The 22831-nt window shown below is 40.6% G+C and overlaps 1 protein-coding gene across 3 annotated transcripts in view; it reads right to left on the bottom strand.

Moving 5' to 3' along the window:
* PLPP1 (phospholipid phosphatase 1) overlaps positions 1-22831 on the bottom strand; it is a 1366516-nt gene that overhangs the window by 88833 nt on the left and 1254852 nt on the right. For all 3 annotated transcript variants that reach the window (XM_044063927.1, XM_044063926.1, XM_044063924.1), the window contains one exon: positions 1955-2131. In XM_044063927.1, coding sequence (XP_043919862.1) covers positions 1955-2131 — 177 coding nt within the window. The remainder of the gene's footprint in view (positions 1-1954; positions 2132-22831) is intronic.

The following is a 22831-nucleotide window of genomic DNA, read 5'->3' as shown; positions in this document are numbered from 1 at the left end:
CTTTGTTCTGAAGAACTGTCATAATTTAAAGGGAGGAAAATACTTAAAATGCTAAATACTTGGTGGTTAACATTTGGAAGGTGTGCATTTTGCGTTGATACTTTCACTAACATACCGGTGCTGCCCTAAAATTCACATCACTTAAGAGCCTAATGTGTGGCCATGTGCATGAGGCTATCACTTTGATCCTCGAGTGGACCTGTTAAGAAGACATGGCATACTCAGGTGCTAGGTTCAGCAAAGTGTTTACCTAGTACAAGAGTGAGAGATCAAGATTTTCTTACACCTGTCTCTACAGGGCCTTTGAGGTACACATTCTGGGACATTAGGATAGCCCTTATATAAGGTGGATGCTTGCCAGGATGCTGAGTGATGCCACTGGCATCACCTACTTTGGTAAGCAGTGTAGGCATATATACAGCAATCTGTGGAGACAGCACTCTGACGTGTTTCACCAGGGAGGCAGAGGTTAGGAAGAGTGTACCAATCTGTATTGTAAGCACTGCATATTAGTTTATTTCTTTCTACAGTGTGTTTGTTTTCTCTTGTTTTAAACAGGCTTTGCAGTGCACCAAGTTTTTCCTAATTTCTTTTACAGCAGCAGATAAGCATGAACTAAACAAGAAAGCCTACCTTAGAAGGGCTGGATGCCTCTCTGGTAGTGGGGAACACATACTATATGCATTACTGCACTGTGCAACTACAGTCCTATATGTAACATACATGTATACTAATGTCTTATATTTTCCTAGAGGCAGAGGTGGGTATACGTCTTTTTGTTATCTGACTTATCTGGTGCTGGGTAACCAGGATTTGTCAGCTCTGCCTGTCAGCACGGATGGATGGAGGTCAACATGATGAAGCTGACATGAAGGGCTCCATGGTCACCTTTCTTGTAGGAGGCAAATGCTTCTCTTCTGTGAATGGTCTGAAGGAGTTCTCTGTGGTCATCCAGCATCAGGTGTGGAGGATGGATGCAGCCAAGGTGTAATGGCAGTTGGATGCTTGCTTAGACACCATGCAGTACCTCCTGGCATGACTGGTGGAGTTATGCAACTAGCTTGCACCCAACCACAGGGGCAGAGTCTGCTGAAGGTGTCAGCCAAAGAAGTGACTGATACCAGGGAAGACTATTCTCTAGGACAGTCTGGTATGCCCCTTATAGCATGCTTTGTCCCATCATCCAGGTGTTCTCTCACCTTATGTGTTGTTCGCCATACCCTGTATGTAGTCCAACCCTCCCCATCACCAGTTGTCGACATTCAGAATGCGAGCATCCCCACCTTGTGTATCATTGCCACCTCTCTGTGTCTGCATTTTAATGTGTGGTTGTCCACCCTTGTTACTTTCCCTGTGCCCTCTATCATTCCCACTTCCCCTTTGACATATACAAAGGTTGCATGGCAACCCAAAAACTGTCCTCCCCAGGTCATTTCTTCTTGTTATCCTTCTGTTTCCTACTACTACTTTTGTACCTTTACTACTTACCTCCTTTTCCGATGACGAAATGTGTTGGCATTTTGAAGAGCTGGTCCATTTTGGCCTAATCACAGTGATGAGGTGCTTTATTGTGTCTAAATATGCACAGAATCATGAATGCTCCCTTACCTTTCTTGCCATACTGATAATATGAGGTATACTAGAGCAACCCCTTTGCTATAGTTTCCTAACACAAATGCTTCCTGCAATGTAGCAGCACTATTTTACTATTTATGCATTTTATTAGAATACCAGTAGTATGCTGGTCCTAATACATGGCTACTTAAGGACAGCAGAATGCTTCAGAATCTGTCAAGCTTGTACATTCAATACATCATGTCAAATGGAAGGAAAAGGTAAGAAATTGTTAAAAATAATATGTGTAGTACAATTAGCCACTGAAACATCACACCACCTCACCTCTTACAAAACCACACTTGAAATTCAATAGCGTGTGATATGAGCAATTACTTACAATCAGTATGGCCATTATAGCACCCTGGATAAGTCCTGTCAGTACATCGCTCCAGTGATGTTTATAATCTGAAACACGTGACAGTCCAACATAGATAGCTGCAGCAATCAAGAAGAACTGAAGTGTGGGACGCAGAAGTCTAGCCCAATAACCTTTCATTCGGGCCTGTAGGTAAAGCTGCGGAGAGAAAAATTAACATTTATTTTAACGACTACGACTTTGGACTTAGCATCTACAAATGCTGAACAGCAGAGTACATATACTCAAAAAGAAACAAAGGCTCAGTAAGTTACACTAAGGTGATCTGTCACTTGAGATACTGCTTAATGTGGTAAAGTCCCATCAGATCCAGCTTCATATAGGTGCATTTCCATTCTAAATCATGATCATAAAGTGTTTTTGTCTACAATGGCTAAAAAAATGGCAAAGGTGATGCCAACATTGATAGGTATGGATCAATGTGGTTTTGTGGAGGGGAAGCAAACATTTGACAACACTAACAGAACACTGACGATCCAGAGGGGAGCAGAGTGTAAGACATTACCACTACTGTTGGTGGGTCTTGATCAGAGAAAGCATTTGATAGAGTAAGTTTGGAGTTTATGAGCAGAAGAATGGAAGCATTTGCATTCTCTGATAAAAGTATAAGGTTGATTAGGAGGATATATGAGAGATCAAAGGCAAAACATACAGTGGGTGGGTTCCTCTCTGATAACTTCTGTTTGAGCAGAGAAACCAAGCAAGGGTATCCTCTTTCCCCTTTGTTATTTGCATTATGTTTAGAACCACTGGCAAAATAAAAAAATAAGGGCCTCAGAAATTCATGTCTTTAATTAGTATATTTACCAAGAAAAGTTGGAATTACTTAGAGATGACATTATTTTGTACCTAATAAAATCAGAAAAGGACATTTCAGTGTTGTGGAACATTCTGAGACCGTTTCTTTTCAGGACTCAAAATTAATGAAGATAAAACAAAGACAATAGCTGTAAACTATGTACATAAATACAGCTCGTTTCAACAATCCCCATGGGGACATGATAAAATGAAGTACTTAGGAGTATAGATTAAAAATGATTCTGTTATATGTGGAAAAAGACCAAACAAAAGATAATACAAAAACTGAGAAACTGGAAGCTCTGTTTTATGGCTATGGGTAGCAAGACACAAGCAGTGAAAATCTTTTTAGTCCCTTTAATTTTATACACAGGTCAGGCATATTTTTATCAACCAGAGGAGAAGTTGTGGATAGCAATTAAAGAGCTGAAGGATCTTATCTGGGAGGGGAAGAGGGCAAGACTCAAGTGGAATAAATTGATCTTTCCAACAGAAAAAGGTGTTTTCGGATTACCTCATTTGAAGGAGTATTTCACATTTACACAGTTAATGCTCCTATGCACAAGCAGAATGCTATAATTCAAAGTGGAAAAGGATGATGGTGACATGGGGGAAAGCTCAAGAAAAAAGGAGAGACTGGGATTTTGGATGCAGATCCTCAAGGCAAATGCAATAACCATACAGAATATTATATTCATAAAGTAGTAGAAAGTATTTAAGAGCTAAAACAACACGAGAATGGAGAAAGGAGATTCTGCTAGTAGGGATGACTGCAATTAGGGGCAAAGAGAATAGGCAAGAGGGGGCTGGAATTTACTGGAGAACATTGACAAATGACAAGAACTCGAAAAAACACTGAACGAAAAACCAGTTAAAAAGTGAAATGACACTATAAGAGCCGGCAACTTTAAAATAAAACAAAAGTATTTAATAAAGTTAGCGCTTTCGGCAAAGATAGTACTCTGCCTTCATCAGACAAACAGAGGAAATTAGTCACAAATACATTTATAAGTGATTAGTGGTAATGAACAAACCAATTGAAATAATCTGCATTTTACCTTGGCAACCTCAAAGAAGCGCTTCACAGAAGCGATACAGAAACTGAATATCTGATTAAACTTGTAATTAGAAATACAAGCTGACAGTACATCAAAACATTTGGACTGTTTAGAAAAATATTGCTACCAAACTTATTAGATAAAAGAGAAAATAGCAAATACCCAATGAAAAAATAAAATATAAAATGAAATAAGATTAACATAAAAAAAGACATTCATGTTCTCGAACTAGCAAGGAAGACTTTAAAACTTAATCACTCAAATTACAATCAATGGAAAACTACTACTGTAATATTGATAATGTACATAGACACGAATAGGCACAATAAATACTTATCTTTTTAAAGAAAGCCACCTCAGGACACATTTAATAGATAGACTGTCATTAATGCCTGGAAAATATGTGTCCTAGTTCTTACCTGCCACATAAGTTCATCAATTTCTAACAGTAACTGCCAAGCTCCACCTCGAATGTCAGCTTCCCTGTGTTGTAGAATTACAAATCTAAACTCATGTCCATCATGCTCAAAACGATGCTTTGCCAAAGCATTATTGACATCTTTCTTAATAATAGCATAATGATGCTCGTAAATTCTTTGTTTAATTCTACGCTCAGTTTTCCCAATGTAAAAAGTGTTGCAGAGATTACACAGTGCAGCATATGTGACACCTTTAGTCTCACAATTATAGTTACTATTAACCTTGTACACTTTGTTGTTAATAGAGACTTGATTACCAACCCTGATATATTTATATTGGGCACAGGAACCGCATTTAAACATACTGTGAGTCTTGTTAGAGCCTGGCTTCTTCTTCTTTTCTCAGAGGCACTTTAAATTTTGGCCTCTCCTATAGATGATTTTTGGGACAACTCCTAATATCTTAGACAGAAATTCATCATTTCTGATAGTGTCCCAGTTCTTATTCAGGACCTCCTTTACAAGCTGGTAGTCGAAGGAGTATGTACACAGGAAACTAGTGTGATACCCTTCATTATTGACATCTTTATTACGACCTTGGTCGTCACCACTTGCTACGTAATCATCTAAAGCTTCGTTGACATTATGTATATGACTACTTAACAAGGGTATAAAATGACCTCCCCTGCATTTGGAAGTGACCTCATTAATAATGCTGTTAACTAAACTATTAGGGTACCCTCTATGAATGAACATGCTTCTTAACCGGCCGCATTCTAAGTCAAATTCACATTCATCTGTAATCATTCGGGCAGCTCTAACAATTTGCCCCTTGACCACGGCCTTTTTTAATGATACGGGTGGTTACTTGCGAAATGTAAGAAGGTATTTGAATAGGTTGGTTTCCTGTAAATTAAACTCTTAAATCTACCATTCATCCTATCATTAATCAAAAGAATGTCAAGGTAATTTATTTGGGTTTCTCCTACGTTGTATGTAAATTCTAAAAAATCAGTGAACTGTGTGATCTTAGTGATAAAAGCTGGAATAAGCGATTTATCCCCCTTCCAAATACAAAAAATGTCATCCTGGTACCTTGTGTACCAGGTGACATGATTTTGAAACAACTCGTCCACAAACAACATATTATTTTCCCAAAATGCCATAATGGCATTTGCAAAGCAGCCCCCACAGGGAGAACCCATAGCGACCCCAGATTTTTGTAAGTAAAACTGGCTCTCAAACACCATAGTATTGGTCAACACTATTTCCAATAAAGTCTCAATTAGATAAATAGTGTTGTCACTGGCCTTTTTCGTGTACATGAATTCTCTGACCCAATGAATTCCTGTTGCTTGAGGTATTACTTTGTACAAGTCCTTAACATCCATTGTCAAGAACAGTACATCAGCTGCATATTCCAATTTATTTATATTAGCCAGAAAACTCCAAGAATCTTTACAAATCTGGGGCTCACTCTCAATGAATGGTTTTAACACGCTATCAATGTACTTAGCGCATGCGTAAGTAATTGACCCACGGCCATCAACTATGGGTCTAAAGGGGCCTTGTGGATTTTTGGAGAACCAAACAGAGCAGGTGTTCTAGGGGCGATCATAGACAAATACTGGTACATGTCTATATCAATAAAACCTTTGAGAAACAAATCATCTAACATTCCTCTAATCTTCTTATGCGCCATGTTAACTTCATTCAAAGTGACCTGGGTATAAAAGGGAGTATTAAGGTGCTTGAGCATGTAATCAACATATATACAATAATCCATGAACACCAAGCCTCCCCCCTTATCCGGCTTCATTACCCTAATATTACAGTCATTCAGCATATTAACAAAATCGTACTCCAAGGATAAAATTTTACATTTAGGTTTATAATGCTTGTATGTTACTTGATTTTTAATAGCCCAAAAATCAACCTCACACATTTTTTCAAAAGTGTTCAAACCAGGATGGAGGGGTGGGTTAAACAAACTAGAAACCCGTAAGGGTACACTGGAAAATGAACCAAGGTAATGGGAGCAAATAATTAGAGAGGGAAAGGTAGCAGAATGAGAACAGGCCAAGAATGCATTTGGACTGCAGGCCAGATTTTGCCTTCCCAATCAAGGATTGATATCAGAGTATAGGGAAAGAGGAATAGGAGGATCCTAGGTGAAAGACCAGCACTGGTAGAGGTTTTAGTAGAATCTAGAACAAAATCTGCTGTTGTTAAAAAGGGATAATTAGTATGGCATATAAACTATTGCATGATAACTATAGGAATCAATCAAAGGAGGTTAGAAAGGATTGGGAAGATATATTGGATAAGCAATTCACAAAAAAACAATGGGAGTATATATATATATATATATATATATATATATATATATATATATATATATATATATATATATGGCTCCCAAATATTCAACAAAGTTTAGAAGATTTAGGATTTTTGCTTTGAAGTGTTTGCATAGGTATTGTTAGACCCCAAGCAGACTCCAAAGAATTTTTCCTCAGGTAAATTACAAATGTTGGAGGTGTGTTGGGAAAGAAAAGAGGTAGTTGTGAACATATTTTTTGGAAGTGTAATGAGTTGGCAGACTTTATACAGGCGAACAAACTCAGAAGGATAAACCACAAACAAATAATCCAAAACAGGAATCCAGGCATCTCATAGCTGGAAATAATCCAGTAATCCAAGTTATAATGTAAAAAACCTTTTAATGTGAGCGCTTTCGTTTACATAAATAAAATGAACTTCTTCAGACAAATTAAAAGGCATTCGAAGGAGCACTTAAATTTCCTGATTCGTGACATCACAAACCCACCCTAGGAAGTCATGTGATTATAACTTTCCCATAGTTCATTCATAAACACATTATTATTATTTATGTTTGATATAAAATAAATACGAGCAATATATATATATATATATATATATATATATATATATATGTATATATAAAATATGTTAATATATGAACATATAAATAGGAATAAACAGGAATAAACACTTTATAGTTTTTGTGTTCTTTTTCCTATTTATCTTAGAAGTGACTTTAATTTTAAAATACATTTCAAAGAGCAGTAATTATTTAGTCAGGGATATGAGTGTGCATTGAGCCTTATTTGCTACAAAAGCTCATGCTCCTCTAGCCTCAAAGTCCACGGACCCCCCCCCTGTAGTTGGGTACTACTTGCACAGTTAACAAGTATTTAAAGTGATGATTCGGTTCATTCATTATATGCCTGCTAAAGCATTCGTAGTGTTTTGTTTGTTTATGCTATACTGGTGCTCGTAAATTCTTTGTTTAAAATGTCTCTCGGTTTTCCCCACATAAAAACAGATGCATGACTGACACTGTGCAAGGTAGTCTACCCCTTTTGTGTTGCAGTCAAATTTACCCTGCAACTCGTATTGTTCAACCAAAACCGCGAAAGATGATGTTGTCTGTATAAACTTACAATAGAGGCATTTACCATATTTCTTCATGCCTTTACTAGGTATATAGAGTTTCACATTCCTTTCCAGGATAGATTTAATATTGGGCCCCCTTATGTATGCAATTTTTAGGTTTTTCCATCAGTTTGGACCTAAGATTAGCATCTTTGTTTATAAGGGCCCAATTTTTAATCAGGATGTTCCTGAGGGCACTTGCATCCCTGGAAAAAGTTGTTATAAAACTAACATTAAATTTGTTTTCTATCCTATGATTCATGTCTATTATGGTATTCTCCATCTCCCCATTAACTTAACTTATGTTCCTGTTCAAAATGGGTTTAAAATGGCCTATCATTCGCTTCCTCTCCACTTCAACCATATCATCATGGAATTTTGATGGATAGCCCCGCTTAAGGAACATGTTTCTCAAGTTTTGACATTCTTTGTCAAAATCCTGGTTGAGAGAATTCATTCTGGCAGCTCTCATGAGCTGCCCTTTCACCACAGCCCGCTTTTGGTATACAGGATGATTGCTGATTAAAGTGGAGAAAGTCATTAGAATATGTAGGCTTTCTGTATATGTGGGCTACATACCTATTATTGACATTGCCCTTGTTCAATTGCAAAACTAAGTAGGCCATCTCATGTTTGTCAAAATTGGATGTAAATTGCAAAAAGGAGGTCATATTTGACATCTCATCTAACAATTGGTTAAATGTTTCTAAATTCCCTTTCATCAATAGAAAAAAGAAGTCATGTACCTACCATAATGTTCCATGTTAGTTGTCTTCATCTCACCTTCCTTCTTGCTGGTTGGGTTCGGAGCGAATCCTCGGCTCCGACTCGGCCATCTTCAGTAGCTTGTGAGCTGTTTACTGGATCGAGGCTACCCCTTATCCCATAATGCCTAGCGATAGCTACCCAGATCTCATTTGACATAGCTAACTCCAGACATAACAACATAATAAACCAGTCAAGAAATCAGTTGACTATACCTGCCATATTCTCTTAAGTCAATAGAGGAAACAAGAGAACACACAGCCAGTGAAACAGAAAAACTCCTCTCGAGCCACTAGGACAGGGGGATGGAGGGTGGAACGCAAGAAGGAAGATGAGATGAAGACAACTAACATGGAACGTTATGGTAGGTACATAACTTCTTTATGTTAAGTTGTCCATCTCACCTTCGTTCTTGCTGGTTGGGACAGCGTCTTAAAATCCTGGCTGGCTCAGTGGAACAGACTCTTCAGAACAGTGGAACCAAAGTCAGCTCTGCTCCTGGAGACCATATCCAACTTGTAATGAGAAATAAAGGTATGAGGGTTTGCCCACGTGGCAGCTGCACAGATGGAATCCATGGGAAACCTAGACTGGAAGGCTACAGAGGAAGCCAAGGCCCTAGTAGAATGACCTTTCGGTTTAATAGGTAACTCTTTGTTCCTTAACTGATAGATGAAAGAAATAGTGTGCGACAACCATCTGGACAAGGTTACCTTGGAAACTGGGAGACCTTGTTTGCCCAAGGCATAAGACAGGAATAGTTGGTCCAACTTCCTTACTTCTTTAGTTCTGTGCAGGTAAAAACGCAATTGCCCATGAACGTCCAATTGATGTAGTTTGTATTCTGCCTTGTTGGTATGATTAGGGAAAAACACAGGAAGATCTATAGATTGGTTTAAATTATTTTCTGAGCAGACTTTAGGGAGAAATGAGGGATTAGTCCTCAGAGCAACCCTGTCCTTATGAAAAAACAAGTATGGAGGATGAACACACAGCACCTGAAGTTCGGAGACACGTTTGGCTGAAGTAATAGCCATCAGAAAGAGCATCTTCCAAGATAGAAACTTGATAGAGCAGGACGCTGCTGGTTCAAAAGGGGACAGAATTAAGGAGGTTAGGACTAAATTAAGGTCCCAAGGAGGAGGGGGATCTCTCACTGGAGGCCTAAGAAGAGCTGTCCCTCTCAAAAAAGCTTTACAGAGCTTATGAGACATAATGTTAGAGTTCGAAAAACCAACATGAAAGTTAGAAATGACTGCCATTTGTACCCTGATCGTAGAAGAAGCGGACCCGGATTGAAACAGTTGAGCTAGGAATTTCAGGATTTCGTGGACTGGGGCTGAAAGGGATCCACATTCCTAGCCTTTGCCCAACAAGAAAAACGTTTCCATTTGCTAGCATAAGTTTTCCTTGTTGTAGACTTGTGAGAGGAGACGATAATGTCACGGACTGCTGGGGAAATGCTGGGAAGCCTGGCTAAGGTTGGAAGTGGAGCAACCAAGCTGTGAGCTGGAGAGTTTTGAGGGATTAATGCAACCCGCCTGATTGATGAACCAGGAGGTCTGGAATTGGGTCCAGAGTCCAGGGTTGATCAAGAAGATAACGGTGCAGGAACGGGAACCATATCTGTCGAGGCCAGTAGGGAGCAATGAGGATAATTTTGCAACCCAATGATACTGCTTTCTGTATAATTTGGGTATCAGAGGGAAAGGAAGAAAGGCATAAAGAAGTCCTTGGGGCCAATCGTGGACTAGACCGTCTCTGGGTATGTGACCCGGAATCAGAAGAAGGGAGAAGTAGTTGCTGCATTTGCTGTTGAAGGGGGTGGCAAAGAGATCGCAGCAAGGCTGTCCCCATTTGCGGAAAACCAGATTCACAACTTCCTGATTCACAGACCACTCGTGAGGCATGGGAATAGCTCTGCTGAGCCTGTCCGCTATGACGTTGGATCTCCCGGGGATGTGCATCGCAATCAGAAAACGTTGGGAGGAAATCGCCCACTGCCAAAGTCTGAGTGCTTCTCGACACAGCCGGTAGGACCTGGTTCCGCCCTGCTTGCTGATGTACCACACCACTGACATGTTGCCAGTTTGAAATGCAATGGTCTCAGAAGGAAAAGAGTCTTGAAGGGCTTGCAACGCCAGGAGCAAGGCTCTCATTTCCAGGAGATTTATGTGCAGATGGTACTTGTGAGGTTGCCACGTGCCTTGGACTGTCCTGCCCAGATAATGCCCCCCCACCCTATCAGGGAGGCATCTGTCGTCACTGTGGCTACCGGAGGGGGTTGTATGAAAGGTCTGCCCTGAGTAACTAGTGGGGAGACCATCCACCAAGAAAGATGCCTTTTGCATGCATCCGTGATCATGATCTTGTAAGTCATGGGTAGCTCTTGGAAAGACCACTGCATAAACAGAAGCCACTGAAGAATTCTCATATGAAAGCGCATCAGTGGGATTAGGAGAATGGCTGCTGCCATGGAACCCAGAGTTTGAAGGACGTACCTGACTTGGATCTTTTTGCTCTGCATCAGAACCTGTACTTGCTGACAAATTGCAGACACCCTTTCTAGTGGTAGCCTTGCAAACATATCCCTTGTGTCTAAGTCTGCTCCTATGTAAGTGATAGATTGACAGGGCAACAAGGCAGATTTTTTGAAATTTATTGTGATGCCAAGCTGGGAGCAGATTGTGATTGTGTAGTCCCGTGCTTGTATGAGTTGATGCCTGGTAGTAGCAGTAAGGAGCCAGTCATCTAGATACGGAAACACCTGGAATCCTTGATGCCTCAGGTGAGCCATGACCACTGCCATACATTTGGTGAACATTCTGGAGGTTGTGGTGAGACCAAAGGGCAGAGCTCTGAACTGATAATGACTGGCCCCCAGCCGGAAGCGAAGATATTTCCTGGAGCGCCTGTCCATCTTTATATGGTAGTATGTGTCCTGAAGATCTATCAAGCACATCCAATTGTCTTGACCCAGAAAGGGTAGAATGGACTGTAGCATGACCATCCGAAACTTTGTTCTTTGCACAGATCTGTTTAGTCTGCTGAGATCCAGAATCGGTCTCCAGTCCCCTGTCTTTTTTGGTACTAAAAAGAACCTTGAGTAAGTTCCGGATCCATGCTGGTCTGCTGGGACTTCCTAGATGGCTCTTTTTTCTAGCAGTTTTGAAACTTCTATTACTGCTTGCTCCTTCAGATTGGGTGGAACATCTGGAAGGGTCTTCCTTGACTGTAAAGGGGGCTGATGGAAGGGAATTTTGTAACCTCCGGATATAATGGACTGTACCCATTTGTCTTGTGTTAAACTTCGCCAGGCTTTTGGGTACAGTGAAAGTCTTCCCTCGACTGCCTCCAGAGTTGAGCAGCCGGACAACCCTTCAGGGATGCTGGAAGGGCTTATCAGAGAAGGATTCTCTGTTGCCCTGGTTCTGCGGACTTCCTCTGCCACGAGGGCGGCGTCTATTATTATTGTTTCCCCCTCTGCCTCTGGAGGAAAAATCACTACGTGTGTCAGGCAAGGCTCCCTGAGATTTACGGAACCACATCTTCACACTCTTCACACTCTTCTGACCCTTGGGGTAAGGTCTGGAGGGAGTGGAAAAACGGACTCCCATGGCAGAGAGAGTCTTGCCTTCTTGCTCACACCTAGTCAAAGTGTCTTTCACCTGTGGTCCAAAAAGATAGGAACCATCAAAGGGAGTGCTGGTGAAGGACGCTTGAAAGGGTTCCGCAAAGTTACACAGCTGCATCCAGGCATGCCTCCTAAGGGCCACCCCGGTACCAGCGGCTCTACTCGCCTCATCGGCTGCATAGGAAATGAGCCTCATGGAGGAGTTAACAACAGAATTAAGCGTCGCTAGCTGGGAAGCTACCTTGGCTTGTGCTCCCTCAGCTGTTGGATCTTGGAGGGTATTTCCGAGCTCTTTAAGGAGATCCCTTTGAAGTCGGGTAAAATGACACAGGTAGTTTAGTGACCTCATAGAGAAGGTCACTGAAGCGAACATTCGCTTCCCATATCTGTCCATCGTCCTAGACTTCTTGTTAGGGGGATGGACAGACAAAGAGGTCTTCGCTAACTCTTTTTTGGTGGCTGCTGCTACCACCATGGCATCAACAGGGACACCTTTTGACAGGAACTGCTTATCCTGGGGTGCTTTAATAAATTTACTAGGTCTCCTCGGAGTTGGTTCCACTGTATCTGGAGCTGACCAAGCCTTTCGAGCTACCACTGTCATAAGTGGATCGAAAGGCGGAGACACCCAGGAGGTGGAAGGTCGGGAACCGAAGGCATCCAGAAATACAGACTCATCCTCAGAATGGGCTAGGGGATTCCAGTTCCCCCACTGCTTAAGCATTTCTAGGATGTCCGAGAAGGAAACATCTTCAGAGGCGGATCTTGGGGACCCTTCCAAATCATCTAAGTCTGTATCAGAAGTGACAGACTCAGGGGAGTCAATGTGCTTCCTTTTACACTTTTTCTTCCGATGGGGCTCTTCTGAGTGATCAGGAGAGGCCGCAGAAGAGCAGGAAACACCCAATGGGGTGTCCTGGAGCATTGGTTCCCTATGCTTAGGGTCTGGAGAGGAGCAGAGGTTGGTACAGGCATTACAGGGGATGGAGCCGGTGGGGCTGATAGTGGAGCTGACTCAGGGGACAGCACACTCCGCATGACATCAAAGGCGTCCCTGCCACCATGCAGAGAAAGCTCCGGTTCCGAAGAAATAGGAATCTTCCTCCGCACTGAGGGAGAAAGCACCGAGGCCAATGTAGGAGCTGAGCTCACCTGCGCTGAAGCTCCGAGAGGGAGAACGGGGTCAGTCAAGGGTCCGATGCCACTCGCCCCCTCAGAGCTGACGAGGGAGCCCTGGTGCCCAGATCCCTTGATGGAAGGTGCCACCGAGGGAATCGGAGCTGACGTCGGAACCGAAGGCGATAGAGTTATCAGAGCCGACGGTTCCACTACTCGAACCCCAACAAACTCCGGCTCCGAACTCATTGGAGTCGGAGGAGGAACATCGGGAGAAGTGGATGGAGCCGATACCTGTTGAGGAGGGCTGGGCAACAATTTAGCTAGTGCCTGCGACTTTAGCAACCTACTGACCACTCTCTCCACATCGTGATCAGACTGCCTAGAGGATCGAGAGGAGTGAGAGGATCGGTGATTACACTTGCTCTGGAGTAAAGGAGACCGAGGAGCCAAATGCACCGACTCTAGTGAAGGGGACCTCAGCCTCTTGTGGCTCCGCGACGGCTCCGAAGCCTCTGATGCAGTCGACGGGGAGACAGTCTTGTCGGAGCCAGCCGGAACCAACATAGAAGGTAAATCCTAAACCGAAGACAGCTCCAAACTTGGAGCCGACGGCTTAGTAGATTTAAGGGATTTCACAGGTTGTGAGCTCATAGCTGCTGAATCCTGAGGTTTTAAAAGACCCCCTAAGAATAAGCTTATTCTTACGCTCCTGCAGGACTCTTGGACTAAAAGCATGGCAAATAGAACAAGAGTCCTGCAGGTGCACAGCGCCTAAACAATAGATGCAAGAAGTGTGCCCATCTGTCAAGAGACATTTTCTGACAGCATGAGTCACACTTCTTGAACCCAGAAACCTTGGATTCCTTTGACATCCTTAACAGTAGAAGGAAAAACAATTATAACAATAACAACAAGAAGCAATATACAGTCTAAAGACTATAGCTAAAGGTTTTTTTTTTTTTAAAGATAATAGGAAAGCCTCTAATTTAAACGGCTAGCCTATAAGAAAAAGGCAGAAGGAAAGCCTCTAACTTAAACGGCTAACCTGACAAGAAGAGGTGGTGGGGGAGGCGTGGGGAACAACTCTCTAAGTTAAACTAGTTCTACAAAAAAGGGAGGGATACTATAAGTTAAACAACTATCTATCGCAGAAACAAAACTATCGTTAATAATAAAATACTAGAAAGGTTAAATTCTAGTGAAAAAAGTTAGACAAAAAACTCTATACAAGCCTGAGCCAGAAAAACGACACCTCGCAGCTGAAGCGGCAAACGAGATCTGGGTAGCTATCGCTAGGCATTGTGGGATAAGGAGTAGCCTCGAGCCAGTAAACAGCTCTCGAGCTACTGAAGATGGCCGAGTCGGAGCCGAGGATCGGCTCCGAACCCAACCAGCAAGAACAAAGGCGAGATAGACAACTTAACATATCATCCAAGAATCATGTATACCATCTCACATTATTCCTGAAGAAGGCCATAACGCTATTTGCAAAGCTGCCCCCACAGGGTGAACCCATAGCAACCCCACTTTTCTGCAAATAATACTTCTTATTAAATAGAAGGAAACTGTTTTCCAAGATTAGTTCTACTAGGTCCTCTATTAGGTTCAATTCATCCCCATCAGCACCTTTCTCCATCAGGAATTCCCTCACCCAACTGATGCCCAGGGCTTGTGGTATTGCAGTATATAGATCCTTGACATCTACTGTCAGGAAATCAAATTCTGAATTGTATTCTACTTAGTTCAATGCCTGTAAAAAACTCCAAGAATCCTTACAAATTTGGGATTCGGTAGCAAGGTCTTTCTTTAACATTCCATCCACCAGTTTGGCACAAGGCTATGTGATACTGTTTCTACCATCCACTATGGGTCTTAGTGGGGGATCTTCTAAATTTTTATGGATTTTCGGGATTCCGAATATTACAGGTGTCAAAGGGGCAGCCATTGTCAAATAGTTGCTAATATCAAGGCTAATCTTGCCTTCCAAAAACATGTCATTAATGGTGTTCCTAATTTTCAAGAAGGCCCTACTTACTTTGTTTACCATAACTTTTTCATATGCTTCACTATCTAACATAGTTAGCATCCTCAAGGTGCAATCACTTTCCTCCATAAAAATTAAACTACCACCCTTGTCGGGTCGCATCACACATATATTAAACAGTTTCAATTCAGCAAGATCTTGTATTTGGGAGGGGTGCAAGTTGAAATCATATTGTTTATAACTTGTTCTAGTCAAAACATCCCTAAAATCCATTTCACATAATTTCTCAAAAATCTTTAAAGTAGCATGCAATGGGGGGTTTGAACAAACTAGAAATTATATGTTCACTTGTCAAAGAATTATTACCCAACAAAAGGTGCAAATTCAATTTACATAAATATATTTTCAAGTCAATAAGAGTCCTGGAAATATCACCTCTTTTCGTAGGTACAAAGGAAAGTCCATGAGCTAGCACCTCTATTAATTTAGGTTTCACAATATTTGTAGTAAAATTGTAAATTTTAATGTCACGTTCTTTGTTGGTGTAAATGGTAACCCTTCCACTTCCATCCATGCTGTTGGTCGTACTTTCTGGGAATATTATCTCCTCCTCCGAGTTTGTTTCCTTGATTGTTGGTTCTTCCTTGATGGTTGTCGGGTTTGTTGCCAACCTTGGCCGTTGGGAAAACCCTGACCCTGGGATGGTTGATTTGGGTTAGATAGTGCTTCCCGATCCCTCAGTTTGCCATTCCAATTGGCCGAACCTTCTTCCCCCACTTCACTTGTATTGCCTTGTTCATGTGTGTCTTCATGGTTCCCATCCATAGGGCTATTATCCGCAATAGCCCCTGTAAGTTTGATGTTATACCAGGCTTGTGAAGGGGGAGGGGGTGGATATGCTGTTCCACTGGAATATTCTTTTCAGTCCCTTTCAAGTTTTTTGAGCTTAGATTCCCTCAATTTCTGAATAACAGTGTCTATACTGCAAAATATATGACTAAACTCATACTTGTAGTGGCCAAAATGAATATCTGACTGCAAAGGTTGGCAACAGACCCGACAACCATCAAGGAAGAACCAACGATCGAGGAAACAAACTCGGCGGAGGAGATAATATTCCCAGAAGATACGACCAACAGCATGGATGGAAATGGAGGGGTTACCATTTACACCAACAAAGAAGGTGACATTTTTCGAGGTTTTGGGTGAACAATACGAGTTGCAGGGTAGATTTGACTGCAACACAAAAGGGGTAGTTTACCTTGCACAGTGTCAGTCATGCATCTGTTTTTATGTGGGGGAAACCGAGAGATATTTTAAACAAAAGAATTTATGAACACCAGTATAGCATAAACAAACAAAACACTACGAATGCTTTAGCCAGGCATATAATGAATGAACCAAATCATCAGTTTAAATACTCGGTAATTGAGCAAGTAGTACCAAACTATGAGGGGGGGGGGGTCAGTGGACTTTGAGGCTAGAGGAGCATGAGCTTTAGTGGAAATTAAGGCTCAATGCACAAACATATCCCGGACTAAATGATTACTGCTCTTTGAAATGTATTTTAAAATTAAAGTCACCTCTAAGATAAATAGAAAAAAGAACACAAACACTTTAAAGTGTTTATTCCTGTTTATTCCTATTTATATGTTTATACATTAACGTATTTTATATATATATATATATATATATATATATATATATATATATATATATATATGGGTCTACTTATTTTGACCTAACTTTCATTTGCCTGAGACTCATTTGCCTGACCCCATTTGACTGAAATTTCATTTGCCTGACACTTCATTTGACCGACAAGTATTATTAGCAAGAACATGGAATATGCCCCCTTCCCCACTGCAGTGCGACCCTGGAGTTAGAATATATAGTTAGGGGGTGTGTGGGGGGCATATAATATTGTTAACTTTTGATGTAATATTGCTTAGTAACAGAAAAGTTAATGGGGGGCTTCATCCCCCACACCCCCCCGTTGTGGGGGACTGTGCCCCCACCCCCCCTAACTATATATTCTAACTCCAGGGTCGCACTGCAGTGGGGAAGGGGGCATATTCCATTTTCTTGCTAATAATACTTTTGACTTGTCGGGCAAATGAAGTGTCAGGCAAATGAAATTTCAGTCATTTGGTCTCAGGCAAATGAGTGTCAGGCAAATGAAAGTTAGGTCAAAAGAAGTAGACCCATATATATATATATATATATATATATATATATATATATATATATATATATATATATATATATAATTTGTATTTATTTTATATCAAACATGAATAATAATAATGTGTTTATGAATGAACTATGGGAAATTTATAATCACATGACTTCCTAGGGTGGGTTTGTGATGTCATGAATCAGGAAATGTATTTAAGTGGTCATTTGAATGCCTTTTATTTGTCTGAAGAAGTTAATTTTATTTATGTGAACGAAAGTGCTCACATTAAAAGGTTTTTTTACATTATAACTTGGATTATTGGATTATTTCCAGCTACGAGGTGCCTGGATTCCTGTTTTGGATTATTTGTTTGGGACTTTATACTTGAAGCATTAACAACAAATGGATGTATTTTGCAGTTAACCACAATCAAGTCAGTTACCGTATGCCCTTATTTGTGAACAGTTTGGAAATGAGCAACAGCGGACACTGCTACGTCAAATGTCCAAGCTGCATTCCTGAAATTTGAATCATGCATGCATTAATACTTTGCCATCATCTGTGCAAATCAGCTTCTCAGTGATGCACTATGTGAAGAAGTACTCAGCATGTCTACCTCTGGTTACCTGGCTCTACTCCTCTAATACATGGACATGGATTCATAAACACAAGAGAAGGGTAATGACGTGTGCTTCACTAGACACATACTTTCTGATATTCATGTGTGCCCTGTAGCAATGCATTTGTAACTATGGCAGGACTTGGGCCACTGTCAAAAAGACTCCAAAATTACAGAGCATAACTGCATTGTTACATTTGGTATAGGTGTAACTTGTAGTAATGTGAACATACCCTCATCTGAATATGAAGAGACAACTCCATCACTGCACTACTGCTGTCTCCAAAGTGTGTGTGTAATCTATACAAAATCCTGAAAAATAGATGCACGTCTGTCTCACTTCTGCAATTTGCATTCATAACAGCTTATTTCAACTAGTTTGCCAGGATGTATTTATATGTCCTTTTCCAAACCATGCTCACACAATCATATCACAGGTCCTGGCCTTGCAAACAAGTCTCAAAACAGCATATGTTACTTGCAATGCTATGATGATGTCATCCCCTATAAAGTGCACTCTGACAGTGTTAAAGTCAGGTGTGTGTGTGTGTGTGTGTGTGTGTGTGTGTGTGTGTGTGTGTGTGTGTGTGTGTGTGCATGTGTGTGTGTGCATGTGTGTGTGTGCATGTCTGCTCATTCAACTATCAGTTTGGAGCCGATTTTACACCAGGGTGCGAGTCCACAGCAATGTCACACACTCCTATCTAAGCATTTTATTCTCAGTGTACACTAATGATATCATACTCTATAAGGTGCACTTTGACAATGTTAAAAACAGACTTGTGTAGTGGCGCTAGCATCAAGAACTGTGTTCTGCAGCTTGTATAACTAAATAGGTAGGGGTTCTAATCTCACAGCAGTCAACTTGACAGTGTGTGCTCATTCAACTATGAGTCTGTAGCCACTTTTACACCAGGCTGTGAGTTCACAGCTATGTCACACACTCTTACCCAAACATCTTCTTCCCAGCATACACTGATGATGTTATCCTCTATAAAGTGCACTCTGAAACAGTTAAAATCAGACATCTGTGGTGGTGCTGTTCGTATGCTGTGTGTGTAATACAGCTTCTATACCTACACAGGTGTGGTGTTCAAATCTGACCTCAGTCAATTGGTGAGTGTGTATGGTTTGTATTACATTATGGTCATTGTATGATGTATTGAATCTCATTTGACTCACTCAGGAAACCTTTTACATAGACCCCTGAATCAAACATCCCCTTTTTTCCTCTGTCCACATAAAATCCATTCTGTGGAACACTGAGGAAGTCATAATCTAAAAGATGCAGACATACATTGTGAAGCACAGTCCCTCCATGACCCTCTTCAAGCCATCCACATGTATGCACATGCCCCTACAATTTTCCATCACATACATATAGCAATTTGTACTTAAATGGCATAATAATGGCTAAGACTTTATGTGCTCTTGGCCAGTAGTCTAGTAATGTCCTATGACCCTCCGAACATTGCATTTATCAATGTTCTTCTCATCTGCATGTGCTATGTTGAGGTGTGAATGTACTGTATAACTACAAGAGTGTATTCAAATCTGTGATATGAGCTACCATGGTGATGGCCACTGCTGCCATTTGGTTACATGTTCTTCTATAACAGCTGTAGTAATATGCCTCCTGAGGACTGCTAACCTTGGATGATGCTATGTATATTGTTACCTTACTAAAGTATATGTTCTTGTATTTCAGTATATCAACATTCTACACAGTCGTCATGCAACCATCACAGTGACAGATGAAGTACGGCACAGGTGTGCATGTGTATACCTAGCATCTGGAAACATTAGTAGACATACAGCAACATTACATCATACTGATTACATAAACACATACACCTGGGTTCATCCACATGTTGTAATGCTGTTATATAAACAAACATATGACATGTTGGGATTCACTTGCAACCTTGGGGAATTCACTGTATGCAGTATTGTGCTGTTACTTACAAGGATTATGCAGGTGTTCCCCGGCATCACTGCGTGACTGTCAGCATTTGTGTCATTAACTGTTCTGCATGAGCCACATATACCTCAGTTGCCATGTGTCCACATTTAGTGTCAGGACCCTCACACACACATTTCCACTGATAAGCATACAGGCATATGATGTGATGACATGACATAAGTAGAGTTGTATGACTGTGTAACAGTTCCACTGTGCTGCGTGTGATTCAGACCTAAAGTTATATTTACAAGTGATATACAGGCTGAAATCCAATTGTAGCAGAGGTACAGCTGTAGTGTAACTGTTTTGCGTCATGTACCACTATATCATAGCTTAAATTAACACGTATGTATGTATGTATGTCAAGATGTGGTGGCAGTATAACATTTTAAATGACAATGTCATGGGGACAGTGATCATGTGGCACATATGCTGAGTGTTGTCATGTACTTATAGAGGGCGCTCCATGTATTATTTGATATGTGAAAAATATCACAGTGACAGCTTCCTCACTCATTGACGCTAGACTTTGCACTGCTGTAATTTCTGTGCACTTGGGCATAGTGGATGTATTGCCATCAGTTTCATATTCTGCTGTACCATTCACTCTAACAGATTACTTCTTAATTCACACATCAGCTGCAGATGCTTCATATAATATCCATTGATATTACATGTGGCAGATGAATGTAATAAACAACTGTTTGTAGGGAATCCACTCAAAGTAGTGTTTTGTTTGTAAGTGCTGTTATCCATATGGCCGATACCCATGTCAGTCAGGGATGCTTTAATCAAGTGTATCACATTTGTCAGAGTGAGCTCCCACACATCCTGTCAGCCATGCAGAAGTATTCTTTGGATGCATAGCTATTAGGATTTGACAGTGCAAACTTCCCTTTGAGATGTTCTACTAGATACATGTGCGATACGTCTTCCGTGTTGCACCCAGTAAATATATAGGTTAGTGACAAAACTGATGAAGTATTTGATTCTTACAGGTGTTGATTGTAGCTTATGTGTCATGCAAACCTCTCAAGTGGTCAGGATTGGCCATGACTTCAACTCCAGTTTTAACACTGTCCCTCTTAACCCCTCCAAAAACTGGTCATTTTTGGGGAAGGAGTGTTGGATTCCCCTTACAGAATATTGACAATCATTACAGTTGTACACTTCTGTTCCTGTAGAAAATGTATAAGTTACACTCACATATTTTGTCAGTACTGCAGATTAATGATCAAAATATTTTAAAAGTGCCTGTTTCTGTCTATATTTGCATGCAAGCCTGTTATGTGGCCATGACTGGTTGAGAGGTAGATGTCAGTCATCACTTTGCAGATCTTCACACTATGCACATACCCCCTATTGTATATACCGTCCTTAATAAATGTCCTCTCCAGTGAGCATGTCAGTGATGCTTGTATCACAACCATTCATCTTCATTGACATGTAACATTGTGTGACGGTCACAGATATACTATCACATGTGATGATATAATACACTTGCACAGGATGAGTAGACAGCAGCACTTACTGTGCTATCTGCATATGTGCTTACAGTAATACTACTGATTTGTCTTGGAAGCATACATGCATTAACATATTCTATCTTAGGGTCATTGCCATATTTACCAAGCCCTCTTCCTCTTTCCACATTCCTGTTTTTTTAAACTCCTTTATTGAATTAGCACTTGTGACATACACACATTTACATTTATATAAAAGCAATCAAACTATATTAACAAGTTCACGTTTACAAACTTTATACTTTACATGCATTGCTATATATCATATAACCTAAGGAATGCTACATAAATTATTCAATTCCTGCCCATTTTTTTAAACAAGAAACATCTTCATTAAACCATTGCTTATGACATAGGCAAGCAAACATTTATGTAAATGAGAACAATCCACACCTACACAGTCCTAGTTGCAAGTACTTTACATTACAAACCATACTGACACTCCCAGTTGCAAACATTATACATCACTTATAATCCACCCAATCCTTTTCAATCAAACATTACATAGCTCATTCCTGCCTTCTTTTAAACCTCATTCCTTCCCTGAAGGTATTGTTCCCACAATTCCCATTTTTTCCTATGTAGTTTGCTCTTACCCTTTTCTAAAGATCAGAATTCTGTTACTATATTCACTACTTCTAGTATAGTTGGTTTAAATTTTGATTTCCATTTTCTAGTAATTGCTTTTTAGGCAGCTACCATCATTAGACACAGCAGTGCCTTACCATGTATAGGCAATTCCGATTCTGTGTAATAGCTCAGAAGAATCATCACCCTCTCCACACCAATCTGCACACCAACATCTCCAGCAGTGCATCCTGCAGGGAATCCTTAAAGTCTGCCAACTCACTGCACTCCCAGAAAATATATTCCCAATTACCTCTTTCTTCCCCATCACACCTCCAACATTTGCTGTATACCTGAGGAAAAATTCTCTGGAATATAAAAATATGTATATAAACATTTCCAAGCAAAAAGCCTAAATCTTCTACATTTTCTTGCATATTTGAGAGATATACATATATCCTCCCATTGTTTCTTTGTGAATTGCTTATCCAGTCTCTCTTCACAATCCTTTCTAACCTCCTCTGATTGATTCTTACAGTTATCATGCAATATTTTATATGCTCTACTAATTATTCCTTTTTCTAATGGCAGCTTTTGTTCTACAGTCTACTAAAAAAACTACCAGTACTGGTCTTTAACTTAATATCCCCCTATTTCTTTCTCTTTGCCTATACTCTGATATCAATTCTTAGCAGGGAAGGCAATCTCTAACCTGCAAGTCCAAATAAATTCTTAGTGTCTTGCCATTCTA

The sequence above is a fragment of the Protopterus annectens genome, chromosome 2.part2 (genome assembly GCF_019279795.1).
Source record: "Protopterus annectens isolate FY-2018-M chromosome 2.part2, PAN1.0, whole genome shotgun sequence".
NCBI lineage: Eukaryota > Metazoa > Chordata > Ceratodontiformes > Protopteridae > Protopterus > Protopterus annectens.
The sequence above is the reverse complement of the archived record's forward strand: the minus strand, read 5'-3'. Positions and strand labels throughout refer to the sequence as shown.